Source organism: Chrysoperla carnea, chromosome 2, assembly GCF_905475395.1.
Source record: "Chrysoperla carnea chromosome 2, inChrCarn1.1, whole genome shotgun sequence".
Classification (NCBI taxonomy): Eukaryota; Metazoa; Arthropoda; class Insecta; order Neuroptera; family Chrysopidae; genus Chrysoperla; species Chrysoperla carnea.
In genome coordinates, this window is record NC_058338.1 from 55,820,766 (window position 1) to 55,846,357 (window position 25,592).

Consider the following 25,592-nt stretch of genomic DNA (forward strand, 5'->3'; position numbering starts at 1 on the left):
ATTTTATTAGGTAAATTGTCGGATTGTATTAGAATCATATATTTAATGCTTCCCTATAGCCAGTAGTATATTTGGGACCATTGAAGGAACAGTCATGAGTGAGATGCAAATAGGTAATATATTTTAATATTGAACGATCATAAACCTATCACAATAATAAAGTTTTATTCTCAAATTGCAGTACTTACTTATGCAAAGAAGTGTTATTCAGTTTGTCGTTAGCGACTCCACATAAATAGCACTTAAAACCTATCGTTTTTATTACATTTTACGATCCACTAAGCAATAAAATTGTCACAAGTTTCCCAAAACGATACGCGTTTGCCAGTGTGCAAGTGACAAACAGAGAATCTGCACTCTTCCGATTTCGTCTGACTTCTCTCTCGGTTGGCCATACAGGAGGAGTATTATATATTTATGATTTGAATTGAAATAAATATAAAGACTTAAGCAGAGAAGTTTGCGATTTTCAAAACGCTGTAAAAAAAAATTCCATCAATTTTTATTAATTGACGTTTTGCTGTTTTAATCCAGTAAATGTAGTTTAATTTTTTATAAGTTATAACTCCAATACTGATTACGACGTTGGTCGTACCGTAGACATTTTGGCAGGTGACAATGAAATTTGACTCATTTCTTGTTGGATCTTCTCTTTCAGTGATTATAAATGATTCTTAAATCATTTTAAAACTTGTTTTATTAAAACTAATTATTTTATATTCTAAAATTTCTATACACTATACAGCAAAGACAAAAAAAGAATCTATTACAAAGGCAAAAATTTTGATTTGCTAATATATTTTGATATAAACCAACCATTATTTTGATCAACAAAACCCACAAAATTTTAATAATAAATTGAGCAATACTGAAATTGAATAACTGCACAATTATTCTATACTTTTAAATAATAGAAAATTTTTTTTAATATAAATACCAAATGCAACCGAAAAAATTACAATAAAACTTTCTTCAAGTAAATAAAATGCATTACAAATAAACCGAATGGAAAGTAAAATGCGTTTTAAATATTAACAGATTCAACTTGATTTGCAATTATAAATATTGTGAAATAAATGAATAAACAAAAATAATTTTTAAAATAAAGACCACACAAATTTTAACGAAAAAAATTGTATAATATTGAAATTAAAATAACTGCATAATAATTATTAACATTAAAATATAAATAAATAAATAAAATAATATTAATAATTAAAACTAATATAAATATTTGACTTCTCATACTAATATAGAATATTTATAGATTATTATCAATTGTACCTACCTAAATAATTATAAATTGAAATAAATTATTTAAAAAAATAACTTTCAAATTATTATTACCTATGTTCAAAATATCATATTCATATATTAATAGATGTTATACAACAAATTTTAATGTGACCTAAATATCTTCAAGTTACTTCCATTAAATCCGTTTCTCAATAGTTAATTCTTCTAATTTGATTAAAAAAATCTTCACAATTTTCTATACAAAACATCTTACAACAAATATAAAATTCCGTTTAATTTATAAACATATCTTAAAGCAGAAACTTGGAAATAATAGAATAAAAAAAGGATTTTAAAATCACAAAAAAAGTACTGTAATTTTTGTAATTTTGTAATATTTCGAGCGCCAAGGCAAGTTTAGGCTTATGGTTGAAATTATTTGTATATAATTTTCAACTTTGATGATGAATTTTACTATAACTTCATAAATGAAGGCAAAATATAATAACTTCATGAATGTAAATGAAAAATAAGACTAAAATTTTTGGATATCTGTCTTGGATGTCGAAATATCGAAAGCTAAATAATTAAACAAAATTTTCACAATTTTTCAAAATTACTCCAGATATCGAAAATTTTTATTCTCACTTTTCGTCTTATATTTTCAAGTTTAACAGAAATTCACCATTAAAATTGAAAATATAGGTATATTTTTTAAATTTGTGCCTCCACTACCGTGCTAATATATTCTAAATTAGTCAGGCACAACGGGTTTTTTTGATTTTTATTAATTTATTAAGGTTTTGAGTTTAATTTAAATAGTTTTTTTTTTTTTTTAATTTCCACCGACTAGTTTTGGGATAATCTATGAATACATCCATTTATCGCGTTACCATAAGACCAATGTAAAATATGCCTACTTTTGAAGTCATTTATTTATTTAAATAATCGGACAATCTTACCTCGTCCTAAAATTTTCAGAATTGAATTAGACTTAGTCCAACTCCATATAAAAAAAACAAGCCCTTTTATTTATAACTTCCCTGGCGCTTGTACATGTATAAGTTCAATTTCTTTGTCTAAAATAAAAGTATTTCCAAAATTTTTAAAGAACATAATGGAAGTAGGTAGAGATATCTAACTAAATGCTCATAATATTCTGATAATAATAATGATTTGACCACCTAATACTGATTATATTTAACTAACTACCTACATTGGAGGTCAATTAAATAGATTAATACCTACTAATAAATGAATACATGAGAATTATATATAGTTTTTTATTATAGTTACCATTTTGATTGTTATCTAAATGAATAAAACGAAATGACTTATCAAATATTAAGTTACTTACCATACATGTATAAAATATATGATGTTAACATTATTATACAAATATTATTTATTTTGACATATAATTGTGAAATAACTATCAAAAAATAAAGTGTCAATGAACAATTATTTTAAATATAACAGATAAAAAACCCTGTTGAATTATCAATGAAAACTTTTTGTTTCCATATGTATTGATTCCCACCTTCCGTGAGTTTTATTGGAGGCTATTCCCATGGTAACGTTACACTACTTTATTGTATTAATGTATTTATAATTATATGGATTGCATTTATGACTTACATTGAAAATTTATATTATTGTCTCACAAATTTAGATAAATAATTATGATAATTTACATTTGAAAATTAATATTTGTGCAATTTGATTTCTTATTTTCACAATTTTTAATGCATTAAGTTTAATTAATTAGTGTTTTTTAATAATTTTAATTCGACATTTTCTATAACATTAACATGAAAAGAATTGCAATATAGTCATAACAGCCTCTTTTATCACAAAAATTTTTCACTGGAAGCGCTGGCATCGATTTTATTATCCCTACCATGACTACGCACATAACGAATAGTATTAAATCAATAATAATAGTAATAGTAATTCTTAAAATCTAGAAAAACACTTTGTTCTTGATCATGAAGAAGATTTCTTCTATATTTTTAGGTTTTGTTCTCTATACTGTAATAAAAAAGTACTAATTGCAAGAAAATATCTTCTAAACATGATAGCAAGTAAAACTACTTAGTTCGTTTAAATAAGTATTGAGATCATTAACTCAAGAAATATTCACTTGTTATAAGAACATCAACAGCCAAGTAAATACGTTAACTATAATCCAATAATTTTTTTTACTGTGTATTAAACTATAAATATAGTATTTGAGGATTGCATGCTAGACATCGGATAGTTGCGAATGGTGAATGTACAGATACTATAAATGCTTAATGAAAATTTTATTAAAATATACCTGAAATATGTTCATATAAAACTTGACGAATTATGAATAATTAGACATATTATTATGTAAAAGTTTGACTGTTTGGTAATTCTATTATAGTTCGAAAAACCGAACGGATGAATTGGTTGAGCCGTTTTTTAATGGTAATAAAAAAACTGAAAAAAACGGGACAACAGAATCTGAAAGGTGGATGAAATTCATCATTTATCTATGGAGATAATGATCGTTCCAGCATAAGCTGCAAGGCATGTTCGAAACATGATCTATAATTGTTAACAAGACCTTCTTATAACTTTTTATTATACTGGGAAGTTTTTCGTGTGGACCTCGAGGGTCTCACCAGACTCGATTTATCATAGTTGGTTTTTAAAAGTTATTTTGTATTTTTTAGGCTAAATATCAATAAAAAAAGTGTTATAGAAATGTTTTCTACATAAGTATAACCGATTGTTTCAATAAATTATCTTTTCACAAACATTGCATAATATTGAATTTATAAATATATATATCTTGTTGCTTTAAATACCATATCGAAGTACGTATTTATTATTCATGTGCAAAAAATTGATAATTACATTTTACTTAATGTATTTTAAATCGAAAATTTATTGTATATGTAATAATAAAATTTTATATATTAATTTATTAATTTTTTGATTATTAGTTATAAATAAACAATATTTATTATATACACCATGGTTATTGGACTAAACCTATAATAAATAATGTATAAAACTATACATATATAGTATCTAAAATATTAAATTAAATATCAGATTGAATATTGAATAAATATATTGTTAATATGTTGTATATAGTTAATACTTTACCAAGAATTTCATGAAATATGCAATAAACGATACTTTAAATTGACAAAATGATGTTCGTTTGATAAAAGTGAACAGTAATGTATTATAACAAACTTTTATACGTTCTTTTATTTGTAAAAAAATTAGGTTTGGACTAAAAATTTAATGGTAATTCAATTAGAATAAAAATTTCTCTTCATTTGTGAAGCGAGTTTCTTGAAGTTTTAATGATTCTTAAGATTTTGTTTTCTTGTTATGTTATAAGAATACGGAATCTATGAGTAAGGTATATAAATTACTGGTGATTTAAAACTGCATTATTTCCCATCACTTTAATAAAGTAGAATAATTTTCAGAATTATCGAAATCGGCCTGCTCTGTATAGATTTCTGTGAGATCATATATAAAAAAATATACGGGTTGATTTGAGACCCTTCCTCTTTTTTTGTTGGTTAATAAATAAAATTTATTTGAACGATGTTGGAGAATGCGTTTGAAAGGAATTTTTTAATAGGAAGATAATTTTTGAATGGACTGGCAATGCAAAATTAACTTTAGAACTATTGATTTCCATTTTAAAATTCTTTATAAGTTTCACTAAAATAAATATAAGAGACATAATGATTACATAGATCGTGATATTATTGGCTATAAATACATATACAGCGTGTCTACTTAAGTAGGATCCATATAAAAGTTTTAGTTAAAAAAATTTCTCCTTTCGAGATTATTAACATTCAGCTATTCACTTTTGACATCGAATGTACAGGCTGTCCATAAATATAAATAGAAAAAGTTCGATTAGAAATGTAGGTTAATTAGAATACATAATAAGAAGGCAAACGGATCAAGAAATCTCCCCCGAGATATATAGTATGCAATTACATGAGATTTTTATAAAGAACAATTTTTTTCGTAAACCATATAATAAAAAATTTTTGTATATGGAGCAAACTTAATCAGACACGCTGTAGATAATGTTTATTACTAAACCTAAATAGCTGTATGTTATTATATGTGGGTGTTTTATATTTGTTTGCGTGATATGACAACCAATCATCCTATTTCATTTTCTAATTAAACATTAATATGTAAAACGTTTTGATCGTATAACAACCTAACAATATACATGGATAGTAGACACAATGTATTATCTATACCCATACACCAAATTTAAATTAGTGAGTAAACAAGCAATTGGTTACTAATTCAAATGATTATGAAATTATTATTTTAATATTTATTATATACTTAGGTACCTCTAAAGTATTTACAGACTGTACAAAAAGTTTTTAGCCACGCATAGTTCTATGCTGTTAGTTTTTAGCCCTTTGTCTCAAGTCTATTTCTACTTTCGACTTGAAATATATATCTATTTGATGATATACAAGTTCCGTATCTCTTTCGAGATATTATAGTATCCTTTTTTTGTTTTGCTTATTACTGGCATAGGCTAGTCAAATGGACGAGTTACAGTTAGTAAGTATGATGTATTCTCAATTATAGCTCATCAATTATGAGCAAGCCGCCCACAAAAAAAATCCAGGCAATCTGAAAGAGAAGTCTCAGGCTATGCAAATTTTTGGAGAGAAGAAATTGGCAAGGAAGGAACTTGACAACCGCTTCCCAAATTTTCAATTGGTCTAAAATGATTGTCAAAGGCTTCACCTTGCCCTAGATACAGTACTACGACATACTAATTCGGAGGTATTGATTTTAATAAATATTGCACTCTTTAAAATTTGGAAGAAAATATTTGATTGATTGATTATTTATTTATACATATTGTGTCGCTTTGTTATCTCGAGGTTATTAACGCCTATAAAATTAATTTTTAATTAACTGTTTTAAATAGATATGAGTGCAATGCAATTTTTCAAATCGGTTTTGGAAAAAGGAATAAAAAATGATTTTTTTTTTTTTTTTTAAATAAATTGTAGTATGAATAAATAAAATTTTATAAATTAAAAATTGAAATTATTTAAATACAAGCCTAGCTCGGCTATGGTTGGCTGTGTGTCTTTTTGTAACTATTTAGGGAGTAAATAAAAATAGTCCAGAAATACATTTCTCATTTATGACTACCCTCTCTTTTTTCAGTTTAACATTTGTTACATGAGAATTTGGGTAATAAGTAATATATGAGAAACTTAAGTAATATATGAGAAACAAAAGGTTTAAAAAAAACTATTAAAAATAATAAAAAGGCAACAACAAAAAATGTTCTTGAATGTCATCCAAGTACTGAGTGTGCACAATAAATCGAAAACCAATCATTATTTTCTTGCAACAGCTTCCCAAATTTTCAACCATCCTGAATTAATTCTCAAATACTACGTCTCAACACAGACCTACACGATGTCAGGTCAGCCTTAAGAATGATTTTATTATTATCTGTTTGAATTACACTTTTAATAAACAATAAGTTTTACCCACACATGTAATCTATTATAGATTTATACATTTGAAGTTTTATTAAATATTTATTTTTCTTTTATAAAAGTCAATACTTAATTTAATAATAATTTGAAAATTACATAAAGTATTGGTAAACAAATCAAATTTTGTATTTTAAATTTTAATTAGGTAATTTTAATATTCAATTTTGTACGTATTTATGTATACTTTGATGTCATTTGATAAGTTCAGTTAACACAAATTGATGCTCATATTAGTTATACTGCCTGTCATAGTTGCGATATTAACTAGAAAATTAGAATAATTTCAATATGAACGATAATACTATTCAGCTTTGTGTTGCAATTAGAAATGTTTAATTGCAACATAAATGTAAAAGTATACCCTAATCGGATAAAATCCTTTTCGGATTAATATTCTTTGAAAAACTATTTCTCGAATTGTAAAATCTGATTTTTGAAATTAAACCATACAGAAGAATGTTAGCCACATCGAACTGCCAATTTAATCATTTTTTCACAACTTTTAAATTTTTTACAAAATTGTTAATTTGATAGTTTTAATACTAAAAATTTCACATTTTGAAAGTTTTTCAAGACATAGTTTTTGACATTCAATTCTTTATATTAACTGACTTCGGATTTAAAGTCAGTATAATTTATGAATAACTATAGTTTATTTCAATACAGAACAATTATTTGTATTTTTAAGTTTTTAAAATACATCCTGTGTTGAAATATTGCGATATCTGAACAAAACCAAACTGGCAATATGTTTTGAAAATAATTTCAAAAATCATATTATACGCTTCACTAAATTCTTTATACTCAACAAAACCCAGTTATAATTGGATTAACCGCATAAGATGTTTTGTATATTTGTGACAGATTGCCATTTATATATTACTGCATTGAAAATATTTCTATAGGTTACTCGTTAATTATTTATTTCTTGATAAGAAATTATTTTATTCACCCCAAAAATTGAAACTTTAAATAAGATAACTTTTGCAATTGTACCTAATTTCTGTGTTCTTAAAAACAGGAATTGAATTTTATTTTTTGAAAATTAGAAATATTTTTTGAAGAAAAGTAAAAGAAAAACATAATTTTTTTTAAAATGCATTGACGGATACAATTTTGAGAATAGAAAACAAGTCTTGTCTTTAATATCCTCTAGGGGTAACACCGATCACGGTTTATATAAAAATTTCTTCATTAAGAATATTTCTTCATAGTTTGATTTATGGCTCAGGATATATATATCATTGAAAAATAAACATTATTAATTAATTTATGATTATTAATTAGTTTTTAAATCATTACCATACAAGCAAGTAATTAACACGTTATAATGGGGTTTATGGAGTGCTAATCGTCGAAACGAAGAAAAATTAATTACATTTACACTTAATCAAGAATGAAGAGGAAGAACTGCTTATAATTTGTAATTGTATGAATTTAATTTGTGATTGTAATCTTTATCAATATCTTGGCTAGATTTAAGTATATTTTATTTTTGCGTTCTGCCAAAATCTTTACCTTTTTCGAGGCGAATCTATTTTTTTTGTTAATCTGGGCAATTTAAACTTTAAAAACAAAGACTTTCGTACAATAGCCTTCACTTTCCGTGCCCTCACTTTAGTTTAAAATTTCTCGGTTTTTAATTTTTTGGTGCTGAGCCTCAGCAAATCGATGACCATTGAAATTCCCTAAATAAAAACATAGTCTATTAAAAATACAAATTTTCTTAACAAAAATAAATGACTTGAATATGAGCCCGAATGAATGAATGTGAGTAGCAATTGCCCGATTATTTAAATATATAAATGACTTCAAAAATAGGCATATTAAACATTGGTCTTATGGTAAAACGCTATACGGATCGTATGTTTTCATAGATTTCTCTAAAACTAGGCAGTGGAAAAAAAATTTAAAACCTAGTTAAAACCTTAATAAATGAGGACACAAGTTTAAAAAAATTATATATTTTGATGGTGAATTATGTTATAACATGATATAATATAAGACGAAGATTAAGAATAAAAGTTTTCGATATCTGGAGTAATTTTTAAAATATCGAAAATTTTGCTAAATTATTTAGCTGTCTATATTTCGAAAGAAATTACAAACGTCGAAAGATTTTATTCTTATTTTTCGTCAGTATTAATGAAGTTCTAACAAAATTCATCATCAAACTTGAAAATAAGGTACAAATAATTTCAACCCTAAATCTAAAATGACCTTGGTGCTCGTACTACCTTAAACGGCATTACAATAATTAACTTCTTAAATCAAAATAATAATGAATGGTAATTTAATTAAGAATAACTATAGTATTTTTATATGTGCATATAAATATTTGATACAGCACGCTAGTAATCTGACCCAAGGTGAAGTTATTATTGAATTATATTAGTAAGTAATTAAAAGGGATAAATATACATATTAGGTAATTAATAATTAGACGTAATATATTATTTATTGATAATATTTACATGTAAGATATCAATTAAAAGAGGGTTAATATGTCAGTAAGTTACGTGTATTTTTTTTTAATTACTTATAATGAATGTTTATTATAATTAATACTATTTTTAATAAGAATGTATTGATTAATAATTAATCGATATGATACATGGTAATTATTATATTTTAGATGAAAAAACAACGATGGATTATTTCTTGCTATCGATAATAGTTTTGTCTGTTCTAATTTACATAACAATCAGCCTTCATGCCAATTAATCCTAGATTTAGTAGATTATGGTTATTCTTTATTTATTTTTTGCGTCTTATTTTTCGCATTTTCTTAACACTAACTCAGAAATTTGACAGTCTGTTATTTCCAAAATAGTAATGATAATTTTTGATGTTCATAAAATATAATTTTTGATGAAATATTAGTTTAATTTATTTTTACAACATTACTGATTGATATTTAAATCTTAAAATTTCAAACATTTGCGTTTCTCCAACCGTTCCTTTAATTTTAGAAACAACTCAATTTGGCCGAAAATCATAAGATTTTAGAATTATTCTGTCAAATACTTGATTCATGAGCGAGGTTGTAAAAAAGTGAATTTTATCAATATTTTACAAACTCACTGCTGCCTCAATGTCAGAGACCATTTTTGTCATGAACTGAATAATAAAAAGCTATATAAATAAATTCAAAAAGATAAAAATAAATAAATATTAGATTTATTTGAAAAAAATATGAGCTATCTTCTTTCAATGATAAGGTTATTGATTTCATACCATTTTGGGAATTTTGTAAATTGATATCTATAAAGTCATATCACAAAATCTAACCGATGTAAACTATTCAAGTATAACGGGTGTTCATAAAATTTATTTATAAATTTAGAATTATTTGAAATATTCTAATACTTATATATTTCTTGATCCAAAAAAGTATAGTCATTGCGATTTATGATGGGAAAAATATCAGGGGGACCTTTCTTGCAAGTTTTTCAGGATGCTACTTCTGTATCTAAATATAAAAGTTATTGCACCTTAATTGTGATTCAATTTGAACTATTTTCAAGCGTAAGCTAGAGTCGTTTGTGGACTGTTTTTGTAAATTTTTTTCTTCAAGAAACTGTAAAAAGAGAAGCCCATTCATTATGTTTTTATTTCTATGCCATACATATTGGCATAGATTTATTTGCTATTTCTCAAAACCTTTTCTATATTCATTTTCTATATATTCTTTTGCAGAATTACAGAGTACATCCGTATACAGGATACACCCTGTATACACGGATAAAAAATCTATCCAAATTTTACCACAGATAAGAATGTTTATAATCAAAACAAAAGAATTATAATTTCCATAAATCCTTTAAATTGAAGTAATTAAAATTTAATTAACATCCAATTAAAAAAAAAAGAAGAAATTAATATACAATTTTTCCTTGTAATTTTTAATAACGTACATATTGTAAATTTATTTATCCAAAGAATTCTCTTATATAAGTTCTTAGATGATTTTTTGTGGTTTCATAAAAATGGTTTCCGTTTTTATCACAAATTCTTTTAATTACATAAATTATAAGAAACTTAAGTCATTAAATAAGAATGTGATAACAAATTGAAAGTAATTTTTATAATTGGTGGTTTTTTCCATATATAGTTCATAAGATGTAGGTATATACCAATAATCAGCCCTGAAACATTCAACATTAAAGGTTAAAAATTATGTTCCAATAAAACCAGTTACATTATTATTAAAATTATTTTTCTTTGTTATACCCTGTATATAAGAAACATTTATCATGGTTTACTATAAGAAACATTTATCATGGTTTACTAAGTTTAGCTCCAAGTAAGTAACGCTTAAAAATATTGAAATTACATCAAAAGTCTTGTGAAACATTCTCGAATTATGAAGAAAAATAATAGAAAATACTTTAGAAAATTTTCGAAATATTCGAAAACCAAACCGCTATAATTGTTTTATAGTCTTCTAATTTATTCAAACATAATAACATTTTAATAAACATCGGTTCGACTGAATATTTAAGATACCATTTTTATGTCCTAAAATCCCAAATTGCCTATGATATTTTTAGGTTTTTTTTGCCCAATTCATAATGCTATTTTTTTCGAACCACCGCAAATACAGCTCTTAGGCTCTTAGGTAGGAACACAATACCTACTTCCTATTTCAAGTTGAGAAAAATCGTTCATTTCACATTCGTAAAATTTATGCCAAGAAGTTTATTAAAACTTCATCTTCAGAATTTATTCGGGATAATTACATATTTATTTATTTCTTAATTAAAAACAAACCTGTAATAAATTTTAATTAATGGATAATCATGTGATTCAAAATTCCTTACATTACCTACCTATTTATTACTTCTTACATTACTCAGATTAAAGAGGTATCTAATTTTATTATAAGTAATCAAGAATTTTAGCAGCATCGATACTTTAATCTTAAAGCACTTTACCTTGAATTAAATTGGTAATATTTCGTAAGCTAGTTCTAATTTTATTAATATTAAAGGTAATAAAAATTTACTAAATATAGCAGCAATAAAAAATATTTTTAAATGTCATCTCATACCTATAAAATTTATATTATGTTCGATGGTACATATCTTAATGTTCTTATGTATATACCTGTAATATAAAAACTACAATAATTATTTTAAAAATTAAATAATTATAGATAATTATATTTTAAGACACACCTTCATTTCATCAAAAAGATCCTCCTTAAATCTGTGTTGATTACGTGGCTATATTAAATTTGTGTTTTTTTTTTTACAAGGTAATAAAATCTACAAGCACTACCTGTTGAAATATGTTAATGTAATATTAATAAACTTGATAGATCCAAATTTTTATTTTTATGTACATATTTTTGTTTTTGCGATCTGTAAAATATTTTATTTGGTCTGTCTTTATCTTACACACTTATACTTGAATTATTTTATCGAGGCCAACTTTTTTAACTTTAAAATTTGTATGTATGTATGTATATTATCCTGGCAATAAATAAATAAATAAATAAAAAAATATCGACCAGGAAAAATAAATATAAAACTCCACCGATTCGAAACTATTGAAACTATTCGACCGAATGTTATGAAATTCCTTTCGAATTATATTTCCGTTAATATACTTCGATCGACACCTGAACGAAGTCGATATCATTTTTTGTGCGTGCGGTACCGATTAGGAAACAAATAACCATCAACGTGTGCACACACACACACACACACACACGCAGACACACATACATACTTCTTCTCCAAATTGGTGTTAATTCCTTGTCCTGACCATGAACGTAAAGATATGTTGAAAAATTCGTTTTCGAAAATCGACACACATTTCAATAACGTCCTATACTGGAAAGTTAATAAAAGTTTCCAACACACAACTCGACGGACATTTAAAAAAAAATAATTTACTAGCTTTAAAATTTATTGAATATTAATTAATAGTATTCCCAAAGAGGTCCTCATACGGAAGGCCGACAGATCAAAATCCACCCACGTCATCATATTTTTTTTATTAAATGAAAAAATTTTAACTTTTTGACAAAAAATACAATTTGGCAGTTATAAAAAGATTTTTGCATTTTCTCAAAAGAAAAAGTTTTAGTTTCCTGGGTAACCTGTTGGTTTTTTGTTCCAAATATTAAGAAATTTTCTTTTAGGTACGTACTAAAATACTTCCAAATAGAATTTTGAAAAATTTTGAGAAACCTAGAAACTTAATAATACATGAACAAGGACTCCAATACATAAATTCGAAATTAAATCGAACGAAATTGATGGCTGACAACATAAATTAGACTCTATAGAAATAAAAGCCCTTTTATGCATAAATAATACGCTTTATAATGAACTTTACATTGAACACAACAAAATTGTATGAAGCACATAATTTATTGGTGTGTATACAGAGTGGGACTGAAAAGTGTACGATTTTGAAAAAACTGTAAAACAAAACATGTTAAAGTTAAAAATACAATTTACCTAACTTTGTTAAAAATACAATTTATAAATCACTTAAAATAAAATTTATGCAATTTTATTAAATTCTTTTAATGTAGGTACTTTAAGATGGTAATAAAGGGAATTTGGAAGAATTTACAGCGTTTTCCAAATCACACACTTCTCTGCCTCACCCTGTATATGTACCTACGTTGGTACTTCATATATAGTAATAAATTAAATTGTATTTGTGAATTATCGATTATTTGACCGACATAATAGACAAGTGGCTGTTAACTGACGTTAAACATACAAATCGAATAAACGGATTGACAGTTGAGTAACAATGTTTATCCACAATTTAACAACCATTATTAGAATGGTCAAATCGTTATTATTATCATCAAAATTGTATGTATGCATGTACATTGTATAAATATATGTATATAGAAACTCAAACTCAAACCAAAATTATCTATATGTTGTATATACTTCGATATTCTAACTCATTCAACCTCTATTAACTCCTACCTTATGCATATTAATATAACCGAGTGGTCTTCATTTGGTTTCCATTTTTCCCTCAATGTTCCATGCTTAAGGTTGTACAAGCGCCAAGTCAAGTTTGAACTTGTGGTTGGAATTATTTGTACCTTATTTTCAACTTTGATGATGAATTTTGTTATAACTTCATAAATGTAGACGAAAAATAAGAGTAAAATTTTTCGATATGTTAAATATGCCTACTTTTGAAGTCATTTATTTATTTAAATAATCGGCGAACGCCGTGAAGTTCATTATTTTTAGGGAAAAATCTCCCCAAATAGTATAACGCTGGGCTTCACAACCAGTTTTAATCACTGTTTCTCTCTCATGAGTGTATCCTCAGTTTTTGATATCGTTTCGTAGGACCTCATAAGAAGCATGATTTAGTAGGTCTTGCCAATCTCAGGATCACATATTTCAAGGAAATAATCTTGATTTTGCCAAATTTTATCTCTTATGATCTGCTATATCCGTGAGTCTGTCTGCTTAATACAACATAGTTGACAAAATTTGCATAAATAGGGAATATTCATGTATTTTTTTATACTTTTAATTCATTGTTTACACCGTTATAACTTAGTAAAAAATATAGATACTGTTTAAACATGCTGTAATTAAGTGTAAACAATATTTAAAATAGAGAATAATTTTGAGATGTTTAAACGCAGTCATTTTGGCGCTCTCTGTTGTTGATGTATTAGTATGTGATCTGTCAGTTGATGACAGTTCAATGTACTGTTTATTATAGGTTTAATAGCCATGGATACAGTAATTATAGTATATATCCATGGTAATATTATACAAAAAATAAGTAATTAATACCATAAAGTATGTCAACAAGTTTGACAAGCCCATAGAAGTAATAACATTATATATAACCTCTTTGGACAAGCCACATTATGATGTCACGTCCTTTAAAATATGAATTCCCGTTTTAGAAATTTGAATTTCTCTCACTGAACTTGTAATGGTTAAGTTCAAATGTCGAGCCAATAAAGTTACGAAAAAAAACAAATTTGAACTAAATTTAAATTTCATGCATATTTCCTATTAGTTATAACCACCCGATAAATATATTATCGTTAAACCTATAATTTGAATTGAATTTACAAGTACAAGGTAATTGTAACCACTTACATAAATATTTTTGTTAGAGCATTTCAAAATTTGACTTCATTTTTTTTTTTACTTGTTATTTTCAAATTAATTATTCCCAATATTAAAGGAATATGGAAAAGGGAATACAATTTTGTTTTTTCACTAGTCATGAGTCGTATTGCATAATGTTCTCATTTCAGAACACATTACACAGTAGGTATCTAAACTACTCAAATACTCAAGAAGTTTAAAATAAAAATGAATGTTTTCATTAAATTAAAATCACTCTGTACTTCCATCGAATTATATTTATGTATGTATGATAGACAGGTATATAATAAACTATGTATATTTATTTAACTACAGTTATAGTTATAGAAAGCTCTATAAACTAAATCAATATTTACAATCAATTTATAATTATACACACATAAGCATTTACTATTATATTATCAAATTGTATGTACACATTCACAATTATAGATGTACATTTATACAATATATATTATATATATTATACTTTATTTAATAATATTTAACACTACAAAAATATTGTTATCATATTATTTTTACATAGGTAAAATAATAAATGTTTTATTTATTAAATATATTTAATTTTTCTTTGCTCCAGCAGGATAAGTATTTTTAATCTTAACTATGGAGTGTAGAGGTAAAGGAGCATAATCTCTTATGACTGTTTCACTCAAAAAGTGGCCACAAAATAGCACTAAATAAAGAGGCTATAATGACGCTCGTAAAGCGAAGTGTATGGATATGTATGCATGTATATATGTATGAACTGTATATGTATATGTTAGCATGGTCCTCTGGAACACCAATACCATCTTAATTTAATGCAATTTTAGGGCCTTTTTCTTAGAACAGAGATTACCCTCCTTTACCTTCACACTCCATAGTCCGAATTGTTTCTGCGGAACAATTATCTTATGAACATTACATGCGCTAAATTTACTTATCGCACTCAAACTAACATTTACAAGTGACAAGCAAGATCGGCCAATTGTATTGCTGCTTATATGTTGTAGAATTTACCTGCTTGCTGTGACCACTGTGCTGTGATTACTGCGCAAAACATTACGTACTATTTATAGCACTATATTTTTTTTCCTAAGATATCGTGTGCTTTCTCATGTCGTTAGAAATAAGATGAATAACGGACACCTTGTTCCTTCAAATGTTGGAAAAAACCCGTGGACGAGTCTGACGAATGGCTTAGTAAATCCGTAAAATCGTTTTGATATAAAAATATATACTAAATAATAACAATTACAGGAAAATTGATATCAAATAAAATATTAATATGTAATTTATATTGAACGGACTCTGCGGTTTTAACATATTTGAACAAACGGATGTCAGCAATATTGCCTAAAATATGAAAAATAGGAAGTATATATGTTTGATTTTAATGAATGTAATATATACATATTTCAAATAACGTTTGCTTAATTCATAAATCGAAATTTCTTGTTGATGAAAGTTACTAATTTACAAAGAACAAATTTCTCAGCAATGAAACTTTTTTTATTTATTATTATATTTGAGTTAGCTTCTTAATATTTCAGATCAATTATACAATTTAAAAGTGGATAAAGTTCAACTTCTTAAATTAGTTAATAATCAAGCAACATTATTTAATAAAAGCGTGTGAACAAATAGTTTCTTTGGGAGACCCCCGTTTTAAGTTCGTTTTCTCAGTCGATTAATAGTAATATTCACCATAATATTCATTTACTAGTTAATACATAACTCATACCTCTTACTTCATTATTTACCCCCAAACAATACTAACATTCATAAAAGTTAATTCTCAAACTAAACCCAAACAATAGCATATTTTCATACGTATAAAGAAAATTTTAAATACATTAGGGGAAATGAATATAATTTTCACAGTCATAAGTGTTAAAGTTAACAATAATTTCGTGTTGGTTGTATTATGTAGGTACTTATGGTTTAGTTATAAATATTACAATTTATTATGAATACTATTTATAAGAAAAAATATATATAATGGTAAATAATGTATAATAACAATATAATGATTTGAAAAATGGATAGAAAAACAAAGTGGAAAAATATTATTAAATTTTATAGATTTTATTATATTAAAACACGGTATTCCGTTGATTTTCAAACTATGTATAGTTTGTATATAACTATGTTGATATGTATAAAGATTTTTATTGAGAAGATGACATAAAGAAAAAATATTTTCAAAACTCTGTGCTCTAAAAAGTAATTTATTTATTTAAATTTTGAATTCAAGACTAACAAGTGAAATTTATAAAATTTGAAAAACCCCCGGCAAATGTCTCGGGTACGGAACCATAAACTTGCACTTGAAACATAGCTAATCACACTATCCGTTATTACCTATGAAACGAAACCAAAAAATTTTAAATCGGTTCATTCGTTTAGGCGGTACGATGCCACAGGCAGACACACACAAATAGCGGTCAAACTTATAACACCCCTTTTTTTAGTTCGGGGTCTAAAAATGTTCTCAATCAAATCAGTTCGACCGTTTAAGGGTTGCGATGCCACTAAGAGACACACAGACGCACAGATAAACACTTTAAACTTATAACATTCCTTCTTAAATCAATATCAAAGTGATGGTCAAGGACATCAGATGAGATGAAAAGGATATTTAGAGAGCTATCATTTTTTGGGACAAATTTTTGAAAATATTTTAATTAAAATTGAAATATTTGAGTTGACTTTGTTCTTTTGAATTATTGTTTTCAATTACCTATTTATTTTACTATTTCACTTTTCGAAATGAATGAAGCCAGGTTTATTTAGCAATTAATTTCTATAGAAATTATTTATATGTTAAAATTAGATGTCATGCCTTTTTCAAACTGAATCGATTTTGAAGAGTTTCGCCAATTTCTTAGTTTTTTCGGGTACAAAACACTTATCTCGCACTTGAAACATAGAGATAAGAACACTCTCCGTTAAATTACCTTTCAAATGAAACCACAAAAATTAAAATCGGTTCATCCGTTCTGGCGCTACGATGCCACAGACCGACAAACTCACAGACACACACACATAGCGGTCACACTTATAATACCCCTTTTTTTAGTTTGGGGGCTCAAAAAAATATTTTTAAAACTTTGTGCTCTAAAAAGTATTTTTTATTTAAATTTTTAAGACTAAAAACCGATGGTCAAATCAGGACGCAATTGCAAACCTTACCATGCATTGTCATACAAAATAAGCGTTCATGCAAAATTTCAGTACAATCGGTTGATGATTACTGCTTCAAAATTGAGTTGCAAGATTCCACCCGGACAAACATACATACATGAAGTTAAATAAAAAACATACAGACATTGCAAGTTAAATAAAAGCTTGAAATAACTTCTAAATTATTTTATTATAAATATTACGTTTAATATAAAATCATTTAAGGAAAAATTTTTAGTAATTAAATTATTTGAATTTAAATAGGCAATTAGATTTACAAATTTTATGTATAATGGTTATTTTTTTTCTCATTAATTGTTAAATTTTTTTATGAGGAAATTATTAAATATACATAAAAAAAAAACTATAATATTTTTATTATAACAATATTTAATAATTTCAATTTTATACATATATACACAAAATGCAAATGTTTTTATTTAAAAACGTATTTTTAATTATGTATTTAATTTTAGAAGTAACAGGGTCGTGGTATTTTGTAGGTATTAATTTATATTTTTATACATGCATATAGTATAGAATGTGTATTTTATATATATAGATATAGAGGATAATTGGAGGTCAATCAGACCTTCAATTAAATATTTGTTTGCTGTTTTAATTCTAAACAAATTTTAACAAAATTATTTTAATTGATATATCTTTATTTTAATTATTGTTTTATATATGAAGAGCAATGTATTTTTTTATTTATAATCTCACAAAATATTAATTCAATTATATGGCCAATAATATTTTGAACATGCGTACGAATTGCGAACTTCTACAACCTTTATAAAAGATTTCCATTACTACTACTACTGCAAGTGCAACGCACGGTCCAAATTTGGAAAATTTCCTTCTACCAGAATATTTATAAAATCTTTTCGTTTTGGAATTATACTACTAACAACGGATTGAACTGATAGGCAGATGCGTAGATATCATGAAAATGGAATAGTTACATTAAATGATACAAAGACACAATTTCCGTATTAAAATAAGTAGTATTCGATCAGAGTCTGCTATTTTTACATTTTTAAACTCTTAAATCTATGATCCCTAACATTCTAAGCCAGTATCATGCTTTTTTGCTCATTTGATATCAGCCTTATTGTTAAGTAGAAAAAAAGTTATGCAAATATAAAAATACTTCGAATACACAACATTTGTCTATAACATATTTTTCCATGTATAGCTTTCGTAACACTACTTGATATGTATTTAAGTGTATATTATTTTTGTTAAAAAAAACTCACCCTTATATATTCATTATATTTTCATCCCCCTTCTTTCATTTGTGGGTACACTCTCTATACAATAATAATATCAAATAATAATAATAATAATATTAAACATGTGACACGCAAAGTTACTGTTAGCGTCAAATATTATATATACCTTGTATTACAATACACTTATTGTTATTATTAAGAGCTTTAACATTTTATACTTATATATACAGAAAATCCGTGATTACTGTGTGTAATAGAAACGGTTGTTTTAAAAATAAAATAATATAGTTAACCGTAAGATTGTGACAAACAGACTCATCAAAGTGTCTGATTTTCGATTCTTCTACCTCGAAAAAGGTTGAAACGTATTTCAATGTGAACTTCAATGAGAATACATTTGTGAGTACGTATATCAGGTGAATATCACACATCTAAAAATTTGTATTTCACTTTTCGAAACAGCTACGACTTTGTTGGCGCAAAAAAATTATTAGCTGGACCTAAGCCTTCCCTGTGTAACAATTCTATCTTTTATAAAAACACTCTTTTTGTTCGATATCTATTTTAGAAATCTCTTTCGGACTATTTAAAAAATTGACACTTAAATCATGCTTGTTTTACTAGTGAAAAGCAATTTAAGTATATTTTTTCCTACCTTAATAGTTTCCGAACTAAATAAAAACGGGTGTTATAAGTTTGACCGCAATGTGTGTGTGTGTGTGTCTGTCTGTGGCATTGTAGCACCGAAACGGATGGAGCGATTATGATTTTTTCGGTTTCGTTTGAAAGGTAACTTATTGAGTTCTTAATTAGGTTTCAAGTGCGCGTTGAGTTCCGTACATTCCATCCATTGAAGAATGTTGTATTTTTACATGAAACACAATGTTATTTCTTTATACAGTGTGTTTATGTTTATTTACAAAATATAATAAAAACTATAAATATATATATATACAATAATGTCATTAAAGTTGATACATACATTTAGTTAATTCAAACAACATAAATGTTTGTTTTTCATTATATTTACATAAATAATTCAAATCATTTTATAATAAATTATTATTTTATAAAACTGATTTTATATATATTTATACATTACATTTGTTTTTATTATAAAATATTTAATTTTTATTGATATTTTAATATTTAATTATGTTAAAAAGGTTTTAAATTTTATATTAACAAAATTTATATGAAAAAACTCATGGAACTAAATGAAACAATAAAATATTAGCGAACGTGGATGTAGAATCGAACACATTTGAACATTCTCGTTGAAAAATTGTGGTAGTGTAAGATAGTAATCCAGGATTAGACTTGCATTGTGGTTATCTTTACATTATTTTATTTTATTTACCATTTTTAACCCCCGAACTAAAAAAAAAGGGTGTTATAAGTTAAGTAAGCGCTATGTGTGTGTGTCTGTTTGTCTGTGGTTTTGTAGCGCCAAATGAACCGATTTTGATTTTGTTGTTGTTTCGTTTGATAGGTAATTTAATGGAGATTATTCTTAGCTATGTTTCAAATGCAAGTTTAGGGTTTCGTATCCGAAAAATGGAAAAAATTGGTGATGATCTACAAAATCGGTTCACTATTATTTAAGGATAAAGGTGGTTTAATGGAGAGTGTTCTTAGATATGTTCCAAGTGCAAGTTTAAGGTTCCGTACCTGAAAAATTTGTTGAAAAGTTTAAAATTTGTTAAATTTTACTTGTTAATAATAGATATATATTATTTATATAATATAATCCTTAGTCGACCTAAGTGAAATCAGTTTTTCCGAACTAAATATTCACCAAAATAACCAAGATAAAAATTCATTCATCCTTAAATAAATTTTCCTCTATCATATGAAAAACAAATAAAAATACAATTTTCCATCTATGATTTTCAAATTTATTGTTGAACGCTTATATAATAATGATATAAAAATAAATCTAATTTTAGTTGACAGGTTGAAAAGGCGACAGTTATAGTTGTCGAGAATTTTATATTTATATGTAGTCGTCGACCGTCGACCAACCGAGGTAGTCTAACAACAGAATAAATGATATTATTTATTAAGTGAAGCGGCTACTTCTATTCTACACTTTTTAACAGACATATACCAGAAATATAGAAGAAAAGAATATAAACTTGTTTGTTTTATTATGGTATGAGGGTGTTAAATTTCACAAAGGGAGTGAACCTTCTGTCCCAACACGTCCCAGGGGGTAACTATAAGGGCGGAATACCAACTATCATCATAAACCACCAATCTAACAGACTTTTTTTCTTCTTTTTATTAAACAAACACTAACTTTGTTGTACATTTGAGTAAATTCTTTCTCTTATCTTAAAAATGACTTTTTATTTATTTATTTTTTGTCACTACGTGAAAAACTTTTTGTGTACGATGTGAAAAAGGTGTTAGAAATATTAAATATATTTTAATGTCGAGTAAATTTTCTCTGTATTCATATCTAGCAAAGGAAATTGTTTTTATTCGACGTATTTTCCTGTAGTAAACTTTTATAAATAATAATTTCCTTAAAACGATTTTTGAAATAGGAAATTAAAATATTTATCAAAAAATTGTTTGGTTCAATGTCTTTTAAAATAAATTTATTTTCAATTAAATGATCGGACGGATAAACAACCATTTTCAATTAAATGATCGGACGGATAAACAACCGACATTTAAAATCTTGGTTAAATTTTTAGAATTCTTTAAGGTATGGAATCATTTTATGATCCAAATATTAATTCTAAGTAATTACTTAGTGTTTAGACGATTCTTAACAAAAGTTCAATTTTTTTTATCCATTTCAGAAAATTCTTAAAACAAAGTATTTATAATTAAAAAAAATTATAATCCCCGACAAATTTTTCGTTTTCTAAACCCTAAAAACGCACTTAAAACATGTCTTAGAACACTCTTCATAAAATTACCTTTTTCCTTAGACCCTTCTCCAAACTGAGCCCATTTTGTCGATCATTGTCTATTTTTTAGTTGTTCCGGTTACGGAACGCAAAACTTGGACTTGAAACATAGCTAAGAACACTCTCAATTAAATTACCTTTAAGAAAACCAAAGAAAACCAAAACCGGTTCATCCGTTTAGGCGCTACGATGCCACAGTCAGGCAGGCATACACACACATAGCGGTCAAATTAATAACACCTTTTTTATGGCTCGGGGGCTAAAAACCATATTGATAAACATTTGTTTTTTTTGCACATCCCTTGGGAATTTAAGTAACTTCAATTAAAATTTATTTAACAGAAATTTAAAGAATTTATTCATTCATTTGAATTTTAAAAAAAGTTAAAGAAAACACACTTTTTTTTGGTAAAATAATCTAAAATCGATTTATCTCGCATCAAAGAATGCCCGACATTTTCATGACATTTATTTGAAATCAATGAAAAATATACTATTTTTCTATCTCATCGTTCCTTTTTTTTCTATATTTGCTCCAGGAATATTATATATAGCAGTATTATTATCTATGTATATAAGAGATTATTGTCGTTGGATGCATCACAGTCTGTTGGATACTGGCGCCACGACGTCCGCCCTCATCATTGACGATGCCCCTCCCATCTAACTAAACGACGCAATACACTTTTATACATGTAATATTTATTCAGTACATTTATAACGGTTATCATCTTTGAGCAAATAAAAAGATATGATATATAAATGGTTTAAAATTTCCATTTCATAACTCTTTCATCAAAGATCTTTACTAGAATAATTTATCTAAATATTCATAAAATAAAACGGCAACAGTCTGGATGTTTGTTCACTTATCATGTAAAAATCAACTAAATCGATTTTAATGAAACTTTTTAATGCACATCCTTTTTGTGTCTTTCTATTTTGAGTACTGCTAACAGAAAGTTTAAAACAACATTACAAAATTTCATTAACCATCATCAATAATCGTGATTTATACATACTACTGCCTTTTTTACCCTAATTTATGTTAATTGGTATATTATATAATTGGGACCATGTCCACATTTTTATATTAAACTATAAGATACTTGCCCGCTTTGCTGGATAATTTCAATTCTAAAAACAAAGACCGTGTTATAGCCCTCACTTTCCATGATCTCACTTATCTTCTCTTTTGTTTACAATTTTAGGGTTATTTAATTTTTTTAGTGAGGAACAGTAATTTTTTTGAAAATAAAATTTAGAAAAAGAAAATAATAAAATGAAAATAAAATCCATGATACTCGCTGATTATGTAACTTTCTATAGGTGAAATAATTTTAAGCTTTCGTGAAAGTATTATAAATTATAAAAAAATAAGGTCAGTAATAATTGTCCCACGGGAACATAATATCGAGATAAGTTAAATGCTATAAATTACTCCAAGCTATTAACTACCTGTGTTCTAAATTTCATCCAAATCTGTTCAGTAGTTTTTGCATGAAAGAGTTACAAACATATTCACAAACTTTCGAATTTATAATATTAGTACAATTACCGGTTTTTTAAGTTATTTTTAGTTGGAATCGTTTGAGATCATTTCAAAATTGATATTCCTTGAGTTAGAGACTCTTTCATACCATAATTTAATATTTTAGTTTCGGTATTTGAGTAATATATTTTATCTTAATCCAAAACTAATGAATCTCAGATGTGCCCGTAAAAACAAAGATCTTAATACTAGACGTAGATATTTTTTCTAAAATTGTGAAACATATCATCAAGAATCTACGTGCAAATAATAATCTTGTCTTATTAATTTTCATGCCACCAAAAAGAGTTAAATAAAGCAAATATTGAAAATTCTATAGGAATTTAATGCTATTAGGATTCAATTTTGCGTAAAATATTGATTTTTTTCATCTGTTTATTTATTTTGGGACGACAGATGTTCAAGCTGACTATCGATTGCAATTTATTGAAATACAATTTTTTTATAGCAAAAGATTAAAGTATTTATTTTTTTTATTTTTAGGTCAAACAAATGAAGACTCTTTAAGTGTTGGTGGTGGTTCAAAACGACCGTGTGATGGATCAGGTGGACCTGGTAGTAGTTCATCGTTAAGTAAAAAACAAAGAAAAGCAAGAACAGCATTTACCGATTTACAATTACAAACACTAGAAAAAAGTTTTGAACGGCAAAAATACCTCAGTGTACAAGATCGTATGGAATTAGCGGCAAAACTTAGTTTAACTGATACACAAGTAAAAACTTGGTATCAAAACAGAAGGTATGTTGATTTTTTATTTAAATAATTTTATCAATTTATAGAGTAAAATATAACTGATAAAGACATCATGGTGACAATAATTTTGTTGGACGTTTTTAATTATGGCTATTGATATTGATATATCAAAAGATTGATATAAAATGAAAATTTAAAGAAACTCCCGATACAAAATCAGGTCTTATCGATTCGTATGTGGCATCGTAGTTCCTGAATGAATTAACATTTTTATTTATCTATGTTTCAAGAAAATCTACATAGTCACTTGCAGATCGTCACCTCTTTTCTAGTTGTTATCGGATACGGAACTCTAAACCCGCACTTATCAAATTACCTTTTGAAAAAAATCTAAGTAGGGTCATTCGTTTAGAAGATACGATATTACAGATAGACAGAGATATTTACCGGCTATACACAGGCATATTAAACCTACAAACCTGCAACTCCCTTCTTTTTAGTCGGGAGTTAAAAGCGAATTGAATGAGTAGATAAACATATAAATTTCTTTTAATATTTCTGATCGGCGTTTCCACCATTTTGGCTTTCATGATATTGGTTACGATTTTTTACATTCATCATCTATTATCTCCTTTAGTAATCAAGTAACGAAGATTTTACAGAAGGATATTCATATTATCTGCTCAATATGGAGGGATTTTTCAAGTGTCACATATAATGCGTAAAATAATTTGGTAGTTGCCTGATATCGATATCAATGTGTCAAATTAAAATTAAAATCGATTGATAAAAACAAAAGATACAATAAATTAAAGAATTTTATTTATTTCTTTCCTGCAAAGCAACACTTGATATGTAATTTCTATGATGCTCATGACGTCACTACGTGCTATTTCTACCCCTTTCCATTTATAAATTTAAAACCTTCCATTTTTGTAGTTAGCAAACGACGACAATATAAACCAGAAACTAAACTACCCTATTATAAAACGTGTTGATTTTTTTCTAAAGATGTAGTAAGATATTACACAGAAATTATTTATATTTATAAATTTATACAACAACACATGCATTCTAGCCACCAGGAACGATCGAT

At 26.3% G+C, this 25,592-nt stretch overlaps 1 protein-coding gene across 1 annotated transcript in view; it reads left to right on the plus strand.

Annotated features, from left to right (window-relative positions):
• The window catches only part of LOC123293225 (homeobox protein B-H1), a 69,113-nt gene that overhangs the window by 18,458 nt on the left and 25,063 nt on the right, over positions 1-25,592 (plus strand). Inside the window, exon 2 of the mRNA XM_044873972.1 lies at positions 24,286-24,541. Coding sequence (XP_044729907.1) covers positions 24,286-24,541 — 256 coding nt within the window. The remainder of the gene's footprint in view (positions 1-24,285; positions 24,542-25,592) is intronic.